The 16,218-nt window shown below is 58.1% G+C and overlaps 1 protein-coding gene across 3 annotated transcripts in view; it reads left to right on the forward strand.

The window, feature by feature from the left end:
• The window catches only part of SAMD14 (sterile alpha motif domain containing 14), a 37,077-nt gene that overhangs the window by 7,418 nt on the left and 13,441 nt on the right, over window positions 1-16,218 (forward strand). For all 3 annotated transcript variants that reach the window (XM_043536858.1, XM_043536859.1, XM_037886994.2), the window contains exon 2: window positions 4,772-4,823. In XM_043536858.1, coding sequence (XP_043392793.1) covers window positions 4,784-4,823 — 40 coding nt within the window. In that variant the 5' untranslated portion in view covers window positions 4,772-4,783. The remainder of the gene's footprint in view (window positions 1-4,771; window positions 4,824-16,218) is intronic.

Genomic DNA, 16,218 nt, shown 5'->3' on the forward strand with positions numbered 1-16,218 from the left:
GCTCAGTCTGCTTAGCTTACCAAAGAGACGGTTAAGGGGTAACTTCATTACAGTGAATAAATATCTACACAGGAAGCAAATATTTAATAATGGGCTCTGTGCTCTAGCAGTGAAAGGAATAACATGAGCCAATGGCTGGAAGCTGAAGCTAGACAAATTCAACAGCAAATAAGGTGTATGTTTTAAACCGTGAGCGTTTATCCCCTGGAACAACTTACCAAGGAGGGTGGTGAATTCCCTGTCACTGACAATTGTTAAATTAAGATCAGAGGTTTATTCTAAGACATCCGCTCTCGGGGCATGGGCGGTGGGTGTACCCTGGGCTCAGTGAGGCTAGCCCCTGGCCGGTCCCTTCTGCCCGAGGCGCCCCTCCCTTGTCCCGCCACCCCAGCCCCAGCCTGCCCAAGCAGCCCCAGCCCCGGAGCGTGGGGCGAGCGGCGTGGGCCCAGCGCTGGGTAGCATGCCCCCCCGCCCCTCAGCCCCAGAGCACTGGGCAGAGTCCCTGGCTGCAGGCTGGCCCCCATTAGCCCCAGCCGTGGCCCCGGCCATGGGGGAAGAGCCAGCAGCACCAGGGGGCTGGGGACGGAGCGTGGGCAGGATCACACAGGGCTGTTTGGGGAGGCTCAGCCTCCCCTGGCCCTTGATGCCTGCCGCCCATATCTAGGGGTTAGTCTGGGGAAATCCTCTGGCTTGTGTTATCCAGGGGGTCAGACTAGATGATCACAAGTGGTCCTTGGAGTCTAAGACTCTAAACCTTGGCTGGAGACCGTGTAAACGCTCCGTAGGGTTATCAAGGAGCACAAAGAACTGAGTTTAGCCCTGAGTTTACTGAGTTCAGTCAGTCCCATTCCCATCTCTTTGCTGGCCCCTGGTTTCTATAATCAGGTAGCTCCAGCCCCCAGGCCCCGATTGTCTACATGGGGAAACTGACCTGACTAGTTACTGTGGAATAAAGCGTTCCCTGATACCTAGTCCAGACCAGCTCCCCATGTGGACGCTTTTCTGGAATAAATGTGAAGAATGGGGGGGAGGGATAGCTCAGTGGTTTGAGCATTGAGCCCAGGGTTGTGAGTTCAATCCTTGAGGGGGCCATTTAGGGATCTGGGGCAAAAAGTGGGGGTTGGTCCTGCTTTGAGCAGGGGGTTGGACTAGATGACCTCCTGAGGTCCCTTCCAACCCTGAGATTCTGTGACTAGACCGTCCGCGTGGGAAGCAATTCCCGAGCAGCTATTGCAGTCGGCTTCCCCCTAGGACAAGCCCCTGGCATGTCACCATTCCTCGAAAAGCTGACGCCCCTTGGCTCATTGCACAGCGGCTGCTCTGTCCTCAAAGGCGCTGGGCCGCTAGGAGTCTTTTCTCTGCCGGCGCCCTTAGTCAGCTGGCGCGCCCCCCGTGGGGGTGGCTGACTTTGCAGGAGAGACCCGGGTTTGAATCAGGGAGGAGGGAGGGGCCTGTGGGGCGTGGCCGGTGGGGCATGTCAAAGGCCAGCAGGAGCTGAGTGCTGGAGGAGGAGAGGGGGGCGGGTTGCCAAGCTGCTTGCGGGGGGGGGCCCTGGGGAAAGATTTGCAGGCATTAAAGCGTCTTTCTCTGCTGCTGCACGCTTCCAGCACCAATGAGGCCTCCAGGGAAAGCCCCAGCCCTGGCATCCCAGCTGTTACGACAGGGAAAGTGCCACATAGCGGCTAACCCAGATGAAGGCTCTATTGCCGGAGCGGAGACAGCAGTGATTGTAACCCTCACCCCGGGCTGGATTTGAACCCTTGACTGTCTGCCCAACCCCCTTGCCCCTTGAGCTAAAGAAGCACACCATAGCGGTTAGCAGTAGCAGGCTGCTATCCTCTAGCGGACATGGGCACGTGACACACGTTATCAGGCTAAGCAAGGTGCCTGCACATAGTAAACACTCCCTGCCCTAAAGATCTTACAGTCTAAAGAGAGCTGGCCCATGCCTCAGTTTCCCACACTGAAAAAGGGGGATGTTGCTGCTGATCCCCTTGCAGAGGCACCCAAGGGCTTTGTAAATTCCTTGGGGACCGCACGGTGCGAGGTGCTGCCCTACTCCTCATTCACCCTCATGCGAGCGAGAGAATCCGGCCCAGGGCTGGTGTATTTAGGGTGACCAGACAGCAAATGTGAAAAACCGGGATGCGGGAGGGAATACAAGCCTATATAAGAAAAAGACCCAAAAGTCAGGACTGTCCCTATAAAATCGGGTCATCTGGTCACCCTAGGTGTGTTCCTGACTGGGATCGGCTGGGGGCAGTACAATAATGTCCTATTCCTAGAGATGGGGAAGAAAAACACACTCACTTATTAAATCGCCTTTTCCCCCCTGACGCTGTCCCTTCGCTTTCCCGGTTCAGGGCCGTCAAGCCAGATGCGTCATTTTCTTTCCAATTCTAAACTCAAGGCTGCTGGGAGTAAAGGCAAAGCTCCCCAATCTGGTTTGACAGGAGTTCTGCCTGGGGTAGGGGGAGTGTACCGCCCCAAGGGGAGCAGTGGGGATACCTGGGGAGCCCCCCAGTGAGGTGGGGGAATACACCTTCTCCTACACCCCTTTCTGGGACACTCCTTGCTCCCCCCTGCATGCTGGTCCTAGTGCCTTACAGGCACCCCAATTTGGTATCCCATGCGCCCCCTGCCAGTTTGCCTGCATGTGGGGGGCAGAAAAGGCCATCACAGAATATCAGGGTTGGAAGGGACCTCAGGAGGTCATCTAGTCCAACCCCCCGCTCAGGGCAGGGCCAATCCCCAATTTTTGCCCCAGATCCCTAAATGGCCCCCTCAAGGATTGAACTCACAACCCTGGGTGGAAGGCCAATGTTCAAACCACTGAGCTATCCCTCCCCATCCCATCTCCAGTCCCTGCCCTGCGCCCCTCATGCTTGGCAAGTGGCAGATTTTATGGCGGGAGAGAGAACCGCTGCTGTTTGGAGAGCATGGGCCAAACACGGAGGAGGGAAAGCAACCAAACCCATGACAAGTGGCCAAACGTGAGATCGCACTGCCAGAGATGCTGCCAGCCTTTCCCGTGGGAGAGCCACGTGCTGCCCTCTGCCCAGCACTGAGGGGAGGGTGGCGGGGGAGGCAGTCCCCAAACGCCTCCCCATTGGAGCCCAAGCCTCGCTCTGCCCCAGCGGAAAGTCACACCAAATAGTTGACCCTGGGGGCCCAATTCTGCAGTCACGGGGAGTGTTGGCAGAGTAAAGCTGGCAGGATCAGGCCCAGCGGTATTCGTGCTGTGGTTTATATTTAGTGCATCTTTCTCTGCCCAGGCAGGATGGTTCTCTGCAAAGAGGCCTGGGAGTCAGGACTCCTGGGTTCTCTGCCTAGCTGTGCAACTGAGCCAGTCACGTCAGTCCAGCGGCTTCCCTGTCTGAAAAACTGGGGGTCACACCCACCTTCCCGCCCCTGGGTGCTGTGGGTCTGGGTTCATTGTTTTCAAAGCGCTTTGAGATCTTTGGAGGGAAAGGGCTGGATAAGATCAAAGGATTTGAGGAGAATATTACCATTGTCACATGGAGAGGGGAACTGGAAGGCTAGATCAGATCATCCTGTCTGGTATCATTGCTCCAAAAGTGGCTGGCCCCAGCTGCCCCAAAGGAAGCTGAAAGAAACCCTGCAGTGGGCAGTTATGGGATAATCTGCCCCTGTGACAAGTTACCTCCTGACCCCTAATGGTTGGCATGCCCTGAAGCCTGCGGATTTATACCCCTCCCTCAAATCTTAGCTTTTTACATTCTCTCTATTATAAGCCGGGATACTCTTGCTCTCCACAGAAATGCCCAGTCCCCTTTTGAGTCCTGCTCAGCTCTTGGCCTCAATGAAATATTGTGGCGCTGAGTTCCACAGGCTAATTGGGGGTTGTATGGGAAAAGTATTTCCTCTTATCAGATTGATCCAGTTCTAAAACCCCTGAGTGACTGACATTTCCACCATGTCCCTTAAGTACGTCCTTCACCCCGCCAGTCAGGAAAACACCAGCCGTGGGCCGGTGTATCCTCTGTCTAACCTGCGGGAGTTGTATGGCGGGGAAGGGAGAGGCGAATCGGGCCTCCTGTCTCTTTAAATAGACGGACAATAGTAGGCGATCAATCAATGTCCATGTCTTCTATTGCATCATCCATCCTGATTCCTTTTGTCCAGCGATGGGGTGGTGGGGTAAGGGAGAAGGGGACAGCAGGGCTGGGGGAAAGGGAGGAGAGTAGTGTGTGATAAGGGGGATCATGCTATACTGCTAGGTCCCTCTACCGCCCTCCCCCACACTCTGCCCCCAGGAGCCAGCGGGCTTGGTCCAGCTCCAGAGCCGGGCTATCTCCAGGGTACTTCCGTGGGGCTCCTACCGGCGCCCGTTATCTGTGCAACGGGTCCCGCTGCTGCGGCTCCATGCTCCGGACACGTCCGGCTCGACCCTGTGTAAGGGCTCGGGCTGGGCTTCCGCCCGGGGTGCCCGTGAGCCGACCGGGTCCGGTTCGAGTCTGCAGAGACGCCGCGGCAGCTCCGGGGGAAGCCAAGCAGCGGGACGGCTCTGCCTGACCGGCTGCCCCGTTCCCCCCTGTGACACGGGGCCCGCTGTGTAGGCAGCTGAGACACCATTGCCGGGGAGAGTACAACCCGGGCCAGGCCCAGATGGCCCCCACTGGCCCTCCCCAGAGCTCCCTCGTGCTCCAGATGGACAGGGGGTGCTTGGAGACCCCAGGGCCTCCCCATAGATACCCGTGCCAGCTGCTTGGCTTTGGATCTGACCCTACCTCCCCCCTTCTCTCCGCAGAGCCGCCCTGCCATGTCGTCCTCCAGACGCCAAGACACGGACGAGGTTTTCGGTAAGTCCGCTGCCCAATCTGCACCCTCTTCCCGCCCGCCCTGGTCTCTCTGAGCCCACGTCCCCTGGCGCCCGCACGCTTGCCCCCGGCGTCGCCAGCCAAGGGAGACTTTCACCGGCCTGCAGAGCCGGCCAGGGGCGGCGCAGACCCAGGCTGGGGGGAATGTGGGGCTTGGGGAAGGAAGGTCTGGTGGGAGGGGGGGTGTTAGGGCCTGGCAGTTGGGGGCCGGTGAGCTAGGGCGTGGATGGGTTGGGGAGCCGGGGCACAGGGGTGGATGTGAGGGAGGGGGGAATTTGGGAGCTAGGACCTGGCTGGGGGGAGGGGGAGATCAGCAAGTGCAGGGGCCCAGAGGGGGTCTGGAAATGAATCCCCATCCTGCCCCTGAAAGCCGAGATCTGTTCGCCTACCCCTCTCGTCTATGAGGCTCCCTGGCCCAGCGGGGCCTGGATCCCTGGGAGATGGACTGGGACAGCTGGCCTAGGCTTCTGTCCCCTCGACTCCGTCCTCCAGCCCTAGGCTGGATTCATCCCTGGTGGGAGCTCCCGCCGCTGCCCTCCGGGGGCGCTGTGCTGGGGAAGGGCAGGACCTACTGAATCAGCGCCTGGCCCTCTGGCTCCCAGGCCTCCCGGTGGCGGGGAATCGGGGTGCAGCTTGCACGGACACCGCCTCTCCTGCACACGCCTAGGTCAGACGGTGCCTTAAAATCATAGAATCATAGAACATCAGGATTGGAAGGGACCTCAGGAGGTCATCTAGTCCAACCCCCTGCTCAAAGCAGGACCAATCCCCCATAGTTGCCCCAGATCCCTAAATGGCCCCCTCAAGGATTGAACTCACAACCCTGGGTTCAGCAGGCCAATGCTCAAACCACTGAGCTATCCCTCCCGCCCAATCCCTTCCTGGGAGCCGGGTGCAAGTGGGGCCCTAGGTGTGCGTGGCCCCCTAGGATGTACACGTGGGGCTCTGCCTCCCCGCAGGCGCCTCTCCCCACTGGCCTCCACCCCGTGCCCCCTACGGCAGCTAGGATCCTGCAGGGACCCTGCATCCCGCTAGAGCCCCCTGGACGACTGCACGGGGCCTTGCTCATTCAGCCTCCTATGGAGACCCCCAACACACACACACACACACACACACCTCCCTCTTGTCTCCAGCTGGTCCCCTCTCCACTTTCTCATCCCTTGCTGCTTTCTTCCCCTGGTCCCTCGGTGGCCAGGTGCTGCAGCGCCCACTCCAGCATCCACTGCTACTTTGCCTCGATTTCCCATCCACCTTCGGTAGGGGTCAAAAATCTGTCCTGCTCCCCGTCCTCGGGGCCTGATCCTGCCTCCTTCGGCGGCCTGAGACTCTCAGGCAGGATGAGGAGGGTTTGGGGCACAGAAGGAAAAAGGATCAGGCCCCTCACGTGTTTTGTACCCGTGGACCTCCTAGCCTAGGCGGTTGTGCAAAGCACGGCGGTTGTGCAAAGCACGGCTGGCTCTGGTGCAGCTGGTCCCAGCTGGGGACGATAGCGTGACCCTGTCTTATGTGGGTGCAGGGCATCCACAGGGGTTTGTACTGCAGTAGCTGACCCGGTGCCAGCCAAACCCAGTGTAGACAGGGCTTTGTCAGAATCTCCCCCTCCCAGTGTGCATCTGCCCCTCTCATTGGCTGACGGCGATAAGCACCCAGGCCGGTGTGCGTGCATGAGCGTGTCCACACTCACACGCGGGTGCGCGTATGGTGCCTGTGATTAGCAGGAGCCTGAGCCGTGCCCTCCTGCAAAGGCCACTGCCTCGACTCCCCGGGGGCTGGAGCTGAAAGCCCACGTGCCAGCTGCAGACGGCCGATGCTGGGAGTGGTTCCCATCTGTGGCTGGAGGGAAAAAATGTCACCCTAAAAATAACCACGCAGCAGGGCGGAGGAAGCGGCTGGCAAGTGAAGGGGGTGAGTGGCCCCAAGGCACAGCTCTGATTTTCCCCTGCTCGGGTTGGCACCCGCCTGGCGTGCCCTATTTATAATGAATGAGCTGGGATGAGCAGTGCGTGGCAAAGACAGCCCAGGGAAGGCTGGAGACAGGCAGCGTGGTGAGTTACATCCTCATTACGGCCGGGGGGTGATGACTGTGTACCGCACGGGAAGGGATGCGGTGACTGTTTGAAGAAGATGGTCATCTAGCCCAGTCCCCGGCAGGACAAAGTCATAACTAGACCGTTCCTGAAGGTGTTTGCCTACCCCAGGGGTTCTCAAACCTCATTGCACTGCGACCCCCTTCTGACAACAAAAATTGCTGCACGACCCCAGGAAGGGGGGGACCAAAGCCTGAGCCCACCTGAGCCCCACTGACCCAGGCGGGGAAGGGGTCAAAACCAAAGCCCAAGGGCCCCAGCCCGGGGGCCTGTATCCTGAGCCCTGCCGCCCAGGGCTCAATCCCTCCGGCTTTGGCTTGGGCCCCAGAAAGGCTAAGCCAACCCTGGCCACCCCACTGGTGATCCCAACCCGCAGGTTTGAGAACCGCTGGCTCGAACCCATTCTTCAAACCCTCCACTGACGGATTCCGTGCGCGTACGTAGGCACGAGTGCCTGCAAATGTCCCTGCACCCGTGCAACGCACATGCACTCGTACCAATATTGGTGGGCACACAACACCCGCGTCCCAATAGGCCACACGCACCTGCCTGCGTGCTCAGGTCCACACACGAGGTGCACACGGGCATCAGGAGTTGCTGCTCTGTTTCTCGTTTCCCAGAGGCTTCTGCTGGAGGCATCTAGCTCTGGGGAGGGGCGGGCTGGACACTCAGCTCGCGAATGCCGGAGAGCATGAGCCCGGAGCGTGCAGGGTGATTGCCTTCGTTCCTAGATGTAAATACGGGACTGCAGTAACTGACGTGATAAGGAAATGGGACCATAACACAGGATCCATAGAGCAGTGGTTCTCAAACGTTGTTTTTTTTTTTCCCGCGGACCACTTGAAAGTTGCTGAGGGTCTCGGCAGACCACTTGATGATCTTTCCAAATGTTGCTTGTACCATTAGCTAAGTATTGTAAAGCACTTTGGATAAAAGTGATATATAAAAAAAAACCCTTAATAATCATTAAGGGTTTTTTTGTTCTACAAATAAAAGCACACAACTCATATTTTAATATCAATAGGCTTATCTTTCGAATGCGATGGACGTGCCCTCTCTCCCCCTCCGCGGCAGCCCCCGAGCTGGGGCTGGGAAGGAGGGGAGTCTCTCCAGGTGCACACTTTAGAGGGAACTATCCGCGGCCCATCTGAAAGGCGCTCGGTCCACAGACCCCAGTTTGAGAACCTCTGCCACAGAGCACAGGAGTTGGTCGCTGTTGTAGGAATGGTTTTGCAGCATTGTATATTGTGATGTGCGGCGAGCCCTGTACCCGAGCCTCTGTAGAGGCAAGGCTAGCTGGGTGGTTCCTGGCGGCATCGCTACCGGCTCTGCCTATAATCCAGATTGTCCGAAACGGTCCATTATAAGACTGTTTCCAGTTGCTTAGAACTTTTGCAGCCCAACTGGTTCAAGGTTGGCAATTTCCCCTGCCTCAAACTGAATTTGGAGAAGGTGTGTGTGTGTGTCAGGGGGGGCGTTTCAGTAAAAACTATTTGGCCATTTCTGAGAACGGGGTGAGGAGAAAACACATTGTTTTGCCCAGGTTAACAATCATTCTTGGGTCCATTTCTTTGAGACTCTCTAGCGCCCCCAGGCTTTGGTGCAGGGAGTTGAAATTGGACGGGGGTGGGGAGAGTTTCAAGGTGTCAACCAAGCCCCAGCCCCACTGGGCTCGGGGCGGCACGAACACCTCCTAAGAGCCCTCTCCACCCCCAGTCTAATAGATAAGGCAGCCGAAGGCTGGGAGAGGCAGGGAGTTGGAGTGGCTTGTCCAAGATCACCCAGCAGATCAGCAGCAGAGCCAGGAATCAAACCATGTGCCTCACGCCCTACCCACTAGGTCATACTGCCCCTCGCGTTTTTGAGGCAAGGCACCTTCTTTCGGTGCCTAAATGGGAGTGGAGCTCGCCCCCCGCGTGCGCATGCTGAGCCCTTGAACATCAGGCCTTAGGCTCTTTAGAAAAAAGAAAAGGAGGACTTGTGGCACCTTAGAGACTAACCAATTTATCTGAGCATGAGCTTTCGTGAGCTACAGCTCACTTCATCGGATGCATACTGTGGAAACTGCAGAAGACATTATATACACAGAGACCATGAAACAATACCTCCTCCCACCCCACTCTCCTGCTGGTAATAGCTCATCTAAAGTGATCATCAAGTTGGGCCATTTCCAGCACAAATCCAGGTTTTCTCACCCTCCGCCCCCCCCGCCCCACAAACTCACTCTCCTGCTGGTAATAACCTATCCAAAGTGACCACTCTCTTCACAATGTGTATGATAATCAAGGTGGGCCATTTGCTGCACAAATCCAGGTTCTCTCACCCCCCTCCAAAAACCACACACACAAACTCACTCTCCCGCTGGTAATAGCCTATCCAAAATGACCACTCTCCTTACAACGTGCATGAAAATCAAGGTGGGCCATTTCCAGCACAAATACAGGTTTTCCTCACCCCCCCCCCTTCCCAAAAAAACACACACACACACAAACTCACTCTCCTGCTGGTAATAACCTATCCAAAGTGACCACTCTCTTCACAATGTGTATGATAATCAAGGTGGGCCATTTGCTGCACAAATCCAGGTTCTCTCACCCCCCTCCAAAAACCACACACACACACTCACTCTCCTGCTGGTAATAGCCCAGCCAAAGTGACCACTCTCCTTACAACGTGCATGAAAATCAAGGTGGGCCATTTCCAGCACAAATACAGGTTTTCTCACCCCCCCCCTTCCCAAAAAAACACACACACACAAACTCACTCTCCTGCTGGTAATAGCTTATCCAAAGTGACCACTCTCCCTACAATGTGTATGATAATCAAGGTGGGCCATTTCCAGACTCCAGCGAGAAACTGCTGAATTGGAATTCATTTGCAAATTGGATACTATTAATTTAGGCTTAAATAGAGACTGGGAGTGGCTAAGTCATTATGCAAGGTAGCCTATTTCCCCTTGTTTTTTCCTATCCCCCCCCCCCAAGACGTTCTGGTTAAACTTGGATTTATGCTGGAAATGGCCCACCTTGATTGTCATGCACATTGTGGGGAGAGTGGTCAGTTTGGATGAGCTATTGCCAGCAGGAGAGTGAATTTGTGTGTGTATAGGGGTGGGGGGGGTGAGAAAACCTGGATTTGTGCTGGAAATGGCCCAACTTGATTATCATGCACACTGTAGGGAGAGCGGTCACTTTGGATGAGCTATTACCAGCAGGAGAGTGAGTTTGTGTGAGTATGGGGGTGGGGGAGTGAGAAAACCTGGATTTGTGCTGGAAATGGCCCACCTTGATTTTCATGCACGTTGTAAGGAGAGTGGTCACTTTGGACAGGCTATTACCAGCAGGAGAGTGAGTTTGTGTGTGTGGTTTTTGGAGGGGGGTGAGGGGGTGAGAGAACCTGGATTTGTGCAGGAAATGGCCCACCTTGATTATCATACACATTGTGAAGAGAGTGGTCACTTTGGATAGGCTATTACCAGCGGGAGAGTGAGTTTGTGTGTGTGGTTTTTGGAGGGGGGTGAGAGAACCTGGATTTGTGCTGGAAATGGCCCACCTTGATTATCATACACATTGTGAAGAGAGTGGTCACTTTGGATGGGCTATTACCAGCAGGAGAGTGAGTTTGTGTGGGGTGGGGGTGGAGGGTGAGAAAACCTGGATTTGTGCTGGAAATGGCCCAACTTGATGATCACTTTAGATAAGCTATTACCAGCAGGAGAGTGGGGTGGGAGGAGGTATTGTTTCATGGTCTCTGTGTATATAATGTCTTCTGCAGTTTCCACAGTATGCATCCGATGAAGTGAGCTGTAGCTCACGAAAGCTCATGCTCAAATAAATTGGTTAGTCTCTAAGGTGCCACGAGTCCTCCTTTTCTTTTTGCGAATACAGACTAACACGGCTGTTACTCTGAAACCGCTCTTTAGAAAACTTCTTTTGGGCCTTCTAATAAAGTGTCGAAAGCCAGTCTCCCCTGCCAGAGAAGGGGAGCGCTCCCACCGCCCCGGGGCTGGTCACTAAGTCACTCTCCCTTGGGCGAGGAGGTATTTTGGGGCAGTCCTCTGGCCTGCGCGATACTAGAGGATTCTAATAGTCCCTCCTGGCCTTGGGGATTTGAAATGGGCAGAATGTCTGATTTCCCCCCACCCCGCCGCGAGATTTTCTGGTTTTCACAGCATTCACCGTCCTTTTCACATTTCCTGGGAAATCCAAGACGGCTGGGAATCACAGGTGCAGGTGGCTGGGAAGCAACGTGGGGCCCGGGGAGCTCTGCGTGCAAGCGGAAAAGTCCGTCTGGCGGAGAGGGGCGCGCACGACGGTCGCACCGAGCCGGCTGCCGGCTCAGCCGTCCCTGCCTGCTAGGCATTTTCCATCTCCGGCCTTTAAAGCTCGCGAGCATTAGCGCGGTGGGGGCTGGGCACAGCTTGTAGCCTCTCTGGGTTCAGGGAAATGTTGTTTGCTGCTAATGTGAAGCATGGAAAGTGCATCCAGATGCGATTGGGCTGCCGTCCCTCGTGACGGGGAAAAGGCAGTGCTTGGCTGCATGCCCTGCGAAGGGGGATCTGGGCAGAGGCTGCCGGACGCACGCAGGCCCCGTGATTCTCTCCAGCGAGCGGCTACCCGTGTGCCACTGATCTTCAACTCTCCCCTTCCAGGGCCCCGAGGAGCCAGGCCAGGCCGTAGGCTCCTGGCCGCCAGCGTCCCCGCCTCTGAAGCATCCAGCGTTGGCAGCTGCGGGAGGCGGGATACTGGCCGTGCTGGGCCAGCGCTGGTCTGATCCTCTCCAGCCAAGGGGACAAGGGGGAGGTCGGGGCCCAGCACGGCTGTGGGAATGGGGCTCCCCCCAGCCCATTCTGTCTGGTGTGCAAAAAGGCTAGCCAAGGCGTTAATCTCTCCCACGCCCTCAGACATGATGCCTGGCGCTCAGAGCAAAGCAACTTACAAAGAAATCTGTCTCCGTCTCTCCATATCAAACTTTGACAGTCACATCCCAAATCAGTGTCCCGAGACTGCAATGAGCCCTCAGCATCTGGGGCAACCCTCGGCTTAGGCCTATTTGCCTCTCTTGTACGCCCCCCCCCGGCATCTGCCCCCTCTCTGGGGCTCTGCCGTGGGCAGATTCAAGGCGGGTGAGGTGATCTCTCTTGTTGGACCAACGGCTGGTGGCTGAAGGGCCGTGCCGCCAGAAGTTGGTCCAGGAACAGATATTTCCTCGCCCATCTTGTATCCGGGGCGCGACACGGGTCCTCGACTGGCGCAAACTATGTCCAGAGCGGTCTCGTAGGGCAAACCTCCGTGCGTTCCCAGCATCTCTTCGGCCTTGTCTGTGCCAGGGAGGTTGGCCTGGCTGATCCCTGTCCCAGCCCGTGTGCAGAGCGATCTCTGCACCACACGGCTTGGGCCTGTTCTGGGCAAGGCTCGGCTGTGCCCGTCTGCATCGGCTTTTCCTCCTGTCCATCCCCCTCCCGCTCACTCCCCGTTCTGTGAGCCGCGCGTCTCCTTCCCTCCCGCTCCCCGCTGGAGTCGGCTGAGCGGCAGCTGATTCTGAGCTCCTGGAAGGCTCCAGCGTGTACATGTGTGTGTACACACACACACAGACACACACACGCACGCACGCCTGATTAAGTATTCATGACCTCCCGAAGGCAGCTCCCTGCTCTGTATGCAGGGAAGGCAGAGGAGGCTGGGATGAGAGATGGGGGAGCTCTTTGTGAGTGAACGTGTGTATGTGTGTAACTGTGTGCGCGTGTGTAGGGGTGTTTGTAGCAGTGGGGTGTGTGTGGAGCAGTATGTTTTTTAGTGGTGTGTGTGTGTGTGTGTGTGTGTGTGTGTGTGTGTGTGTGTGTGTGTTAACCCTTTGAGGACAAAACACACCAGTAGTAATTAACCCCCCAGGGTCCCAGCCCTTTCGGAGTATTACCCAGCCGGTGCACTGGGATAGGGGAAACTGAGGCACAGGGAGACTTGACCACTGGAGATCCTGGTTCTGTCTGGTGTGGCTACCCGCCCCCCCATCTCTGCTCCATTTGCCTCCCCACCCCCAATTTAGGAATTGTCCAGTGACTCAGCTTCCCTCAGGGCGGGGGAACTGAAGCTGACTAATCACTGACACCTCAGGGTGACAGGCTGAGCATCCAAGGGCTCTGGGCTTATGGAGTGAGCTCCCATGGTGCAGGATTGGGAGGGGGGACTAGTCTCTGGCAGGTGCCCCTAGGTGAGGACCCTGCCTGATGCAGCTCTCAGAGGAAGTGGGGTAAGCCAGTGGGACGGGGGAATCCCTCCCCGAACATCTGCACAGCAGCCTCCTGTTGGCACACAGGTGAACGAGCGTGCCAGTGTGTGCAGGTGTGGGTGTGCAAACATACCTCGGTGCAACTGGATAGGTGACCTGCACGTGCGATGGGGGGGGGGGTAAAAGCCACCAGCCGTGCAGCACTGTCTGCAGTGTCCCCCAGGGCCTGCAGGCTCCAGAGTGACCCCCAGTGCAGTGCTGACCCAGACACCCCCGAATGCTGGCAGTGCCATCTGTAGAACCCCCCAGCACTGGCAGCACCCCTCCCCCCCTGCATTGACAGCGCAGTGCCGCCTGCTGTGACCTCCAGCACTGGCAGTGACCCTCCTCCCCCTGCATTGACAGTGCAGTGCCGCCTGCTGTGACCTCCAGCACTGGCAGTGACCCTCCTCCCCCTGCATTGACAGTGCAGTGTCGCCTGCTGTGACCTCCAGCACTGGCAGTGACCCTCCTCCCCCTGCATTGACAGTGCAGTGCCGCCTGCTGTGACCTCCAGCACTGGCAGTGACCCTCCTCCCCCTGCATTGACAGTGCAGTGCCGCCTGCTGTGACCTCCAGCACTGGCAGTGACCCTCCTCCTCCCTGCATTGACAGTGCAGTGCCGCCTGCTGTGACCTCCAGCACTGGCAGTGACCCTCCTCCCCCCCCCGCATTGACAGTGCAGTGTCGCCTGCTGTGACCTCCAGCACTGGCAGTGACCCTCCTCCCCCCTGCATTGACAGTGCAGTGCCGCCTGCTGTGACCTCCAGCACTGGCAGTGACCCTCCTTCCCCTGCATTGACAGTGCAGTGCCGCCTGCTGTGACCTCCAGCACTGGCAGTGACCCTCCTCCCCCTGCATTGACAGTGCAGTGCCGCCTGCTGTGACCTCCAGCACTGGCAGTGACCCTCCTCCTCCCTGCATTGACAGTGCAGTGCCGCCTGCTGTGACCTCCAGCACTGGCAGTGACCCTCCTCCCCCCCGCATTGACAGTGCAGTGTCGCCTGCTGTGACCTCCAGCACTGGCAGTGACCCTCCTCCCCCCTGCATTGACAGTGCAGTGCCGCCTGCTGTGACCTCCAGCACTGGCAGTGACCCTCCTCCCCCTGCACTGACAGTGCAGTGCCGCCTGCTGTGACCTCCAGCACTGGCAGTGACCCTCCTCCTCCCTGCATTGACAGTGCAGTGCCGCCTGCTGTGACCTCCAGCACTGGCAGTGACCCTCCTCCCCCTGCATTGACAGTGCAGTGCCGCCTGCTGTGACCTCCAGCACTGGCAGTGACCCTCCTCCCCCCCCGCATTGACAGTGCAGTGCCGCCTGCTGTGACCTCCGGCACTGGCAGTGACCCTCCTCCCCCCCCGCATTGACAGTGCAGTGCCGCCTGCTGTGACCTCCAGCACTGGCAGTGACCCTCCTCCCCCTGCATTGACAGTGCAGTGCCGCCTGCTGTGACCTCCGGCACTGGCAGTGACCCTCCTCCCCCTGCATTGACAGTGCAGTGCCGCCTGCTGTGACCTCCAGCACTGGCAGTGACCCTCCTCCTCCCTGCATTGACAGTGCAGTGCCGCCTGCTGTGACCTCCAGCACTGGCAGTGACCCTCCTCCCCCCCCCCGCATTGACAGTGCAGTGCCGCCTGCTGTGACCTCCGGCACTGGCAGTGACCCTCCTCCCCCCCCGCATTGACAGTGCAGTGCCGCCTGCTGTGACCTCCAGCACTGGCAGTGACCCTCCTCCCCCTGCATTGACAGTGCAGTGCCGCCTGCTGTGACCTCCGGCACTGGCAGTGACCCTCCTCCCCCTGCATTGACAGTGCAGTGCCGCCTGCTGTGACCTCCAGCACTGGCAGTGACCCTCCTCCTCCCTGCATTGACAGTGCAGTGCCGCCTGCTGTGACCTCCAGCACTGGCAGTGACCCTCCTCCCCCTGCATTGACAGTGCAGTGCCCGCCTGCTGTGACCTCCAGCACTGGCAGTGACCCTCCTCCTCCCTGCATTGACAGTGCAGTGCCGCCTGCTGTGACCTCCGGCACTGGCAGTGACCCTCCTCCCCCTGCATTGACAGTGCAGTACCGCCTGCTGTGACCTCCAGCACTGGCAGTGACCCTCCTCCCCCTGCATTGACAGTGCAGTGCCGCCTGCTGTGACCTCCAGCACTGGCAGTGACCCTCCTCCCCCTGCATTGACAGTGCAGTGCCGCCTGCTGTGACCTCCAGCACTGGCAGTGACCCTCCTCCCCCTGCATTGACAGTGCAGTGCCGCCTGCTGTGACCTCCGGCACTGGCAGAGCGGTACTGGGCCAAGCGCCCCCTGGTGCTGGCAGTGCAGTACTACCCCAGGTGCTGTCCAGTGCTGTCCCATGCGCCCAAGTGCTCTCAGTGAAAATCTGGCCATCAGTATCACAATAGGAGCTGCCGGGGACACCGGGCAGTCTGTCCCTCGCTGAGGTGCCAGCCTGGCCGCTGGCTCCGCATCTTCACTGTCCAACACTTCAGACAAAATGCCCCCCCCCCCGCCGCTTTGTGAGACTCAGTTTCTCCAGGCCCTGCCCCTATAAGATCCTGCACTGCCCAGGCTATGGGGGTGGGGCCCAGGACAGAGGCTTAGGGTAGCAGGTGTGTTTTGGCTTTGATGGTGGGGGGGCGGGCCTGGCTTAAACCCCGTAAGCCCCTTTGGAAAGGGAGCTCTGGGAAGAGCCCCTCTCAGCTGCGAGGGATGGAAGGGAGCTCCCCCCATTAGCGGCAGGCTCTCGCTCCTTTCCCCTGGGGACGACGGGTTTATGGGCTATAATGGATGGACTCAGGCCGCGGCTGCTTTGTAAATTGGATCGTCAGCTGGGGCAGGATGGATTTATCGAGCAGCATAAGGAATAGCGCTTTCGAGAACGTCATCTCTGTGCGTGTGCGCGCATGGGTGGGCGTATACCACTGTGCCTGGTGTTTGCAAGTCCCTGCCCTTGGGTGCCATGGGGCTGAGAGTCCCCGGCGTGGAACAGCATAGGGGTGAGCGAAGGGGCGTGGCTGCA

The sequence above is a fragment of the Chelonia mydas genome, chromosome 27, assembly GCF_015237465.2.
Source record: "Chelonia mydas isolate rCheMyd1 chromosome 27, rCheMyd1.pri.v2, whole genome shotgun sequence".
Taxonomy (NCBI): domain Eukaryota; kingdom Metazoa; phylum Chordata; order Testudines; family Cheloniidae; genus Chelonia; species Chelonia mydas.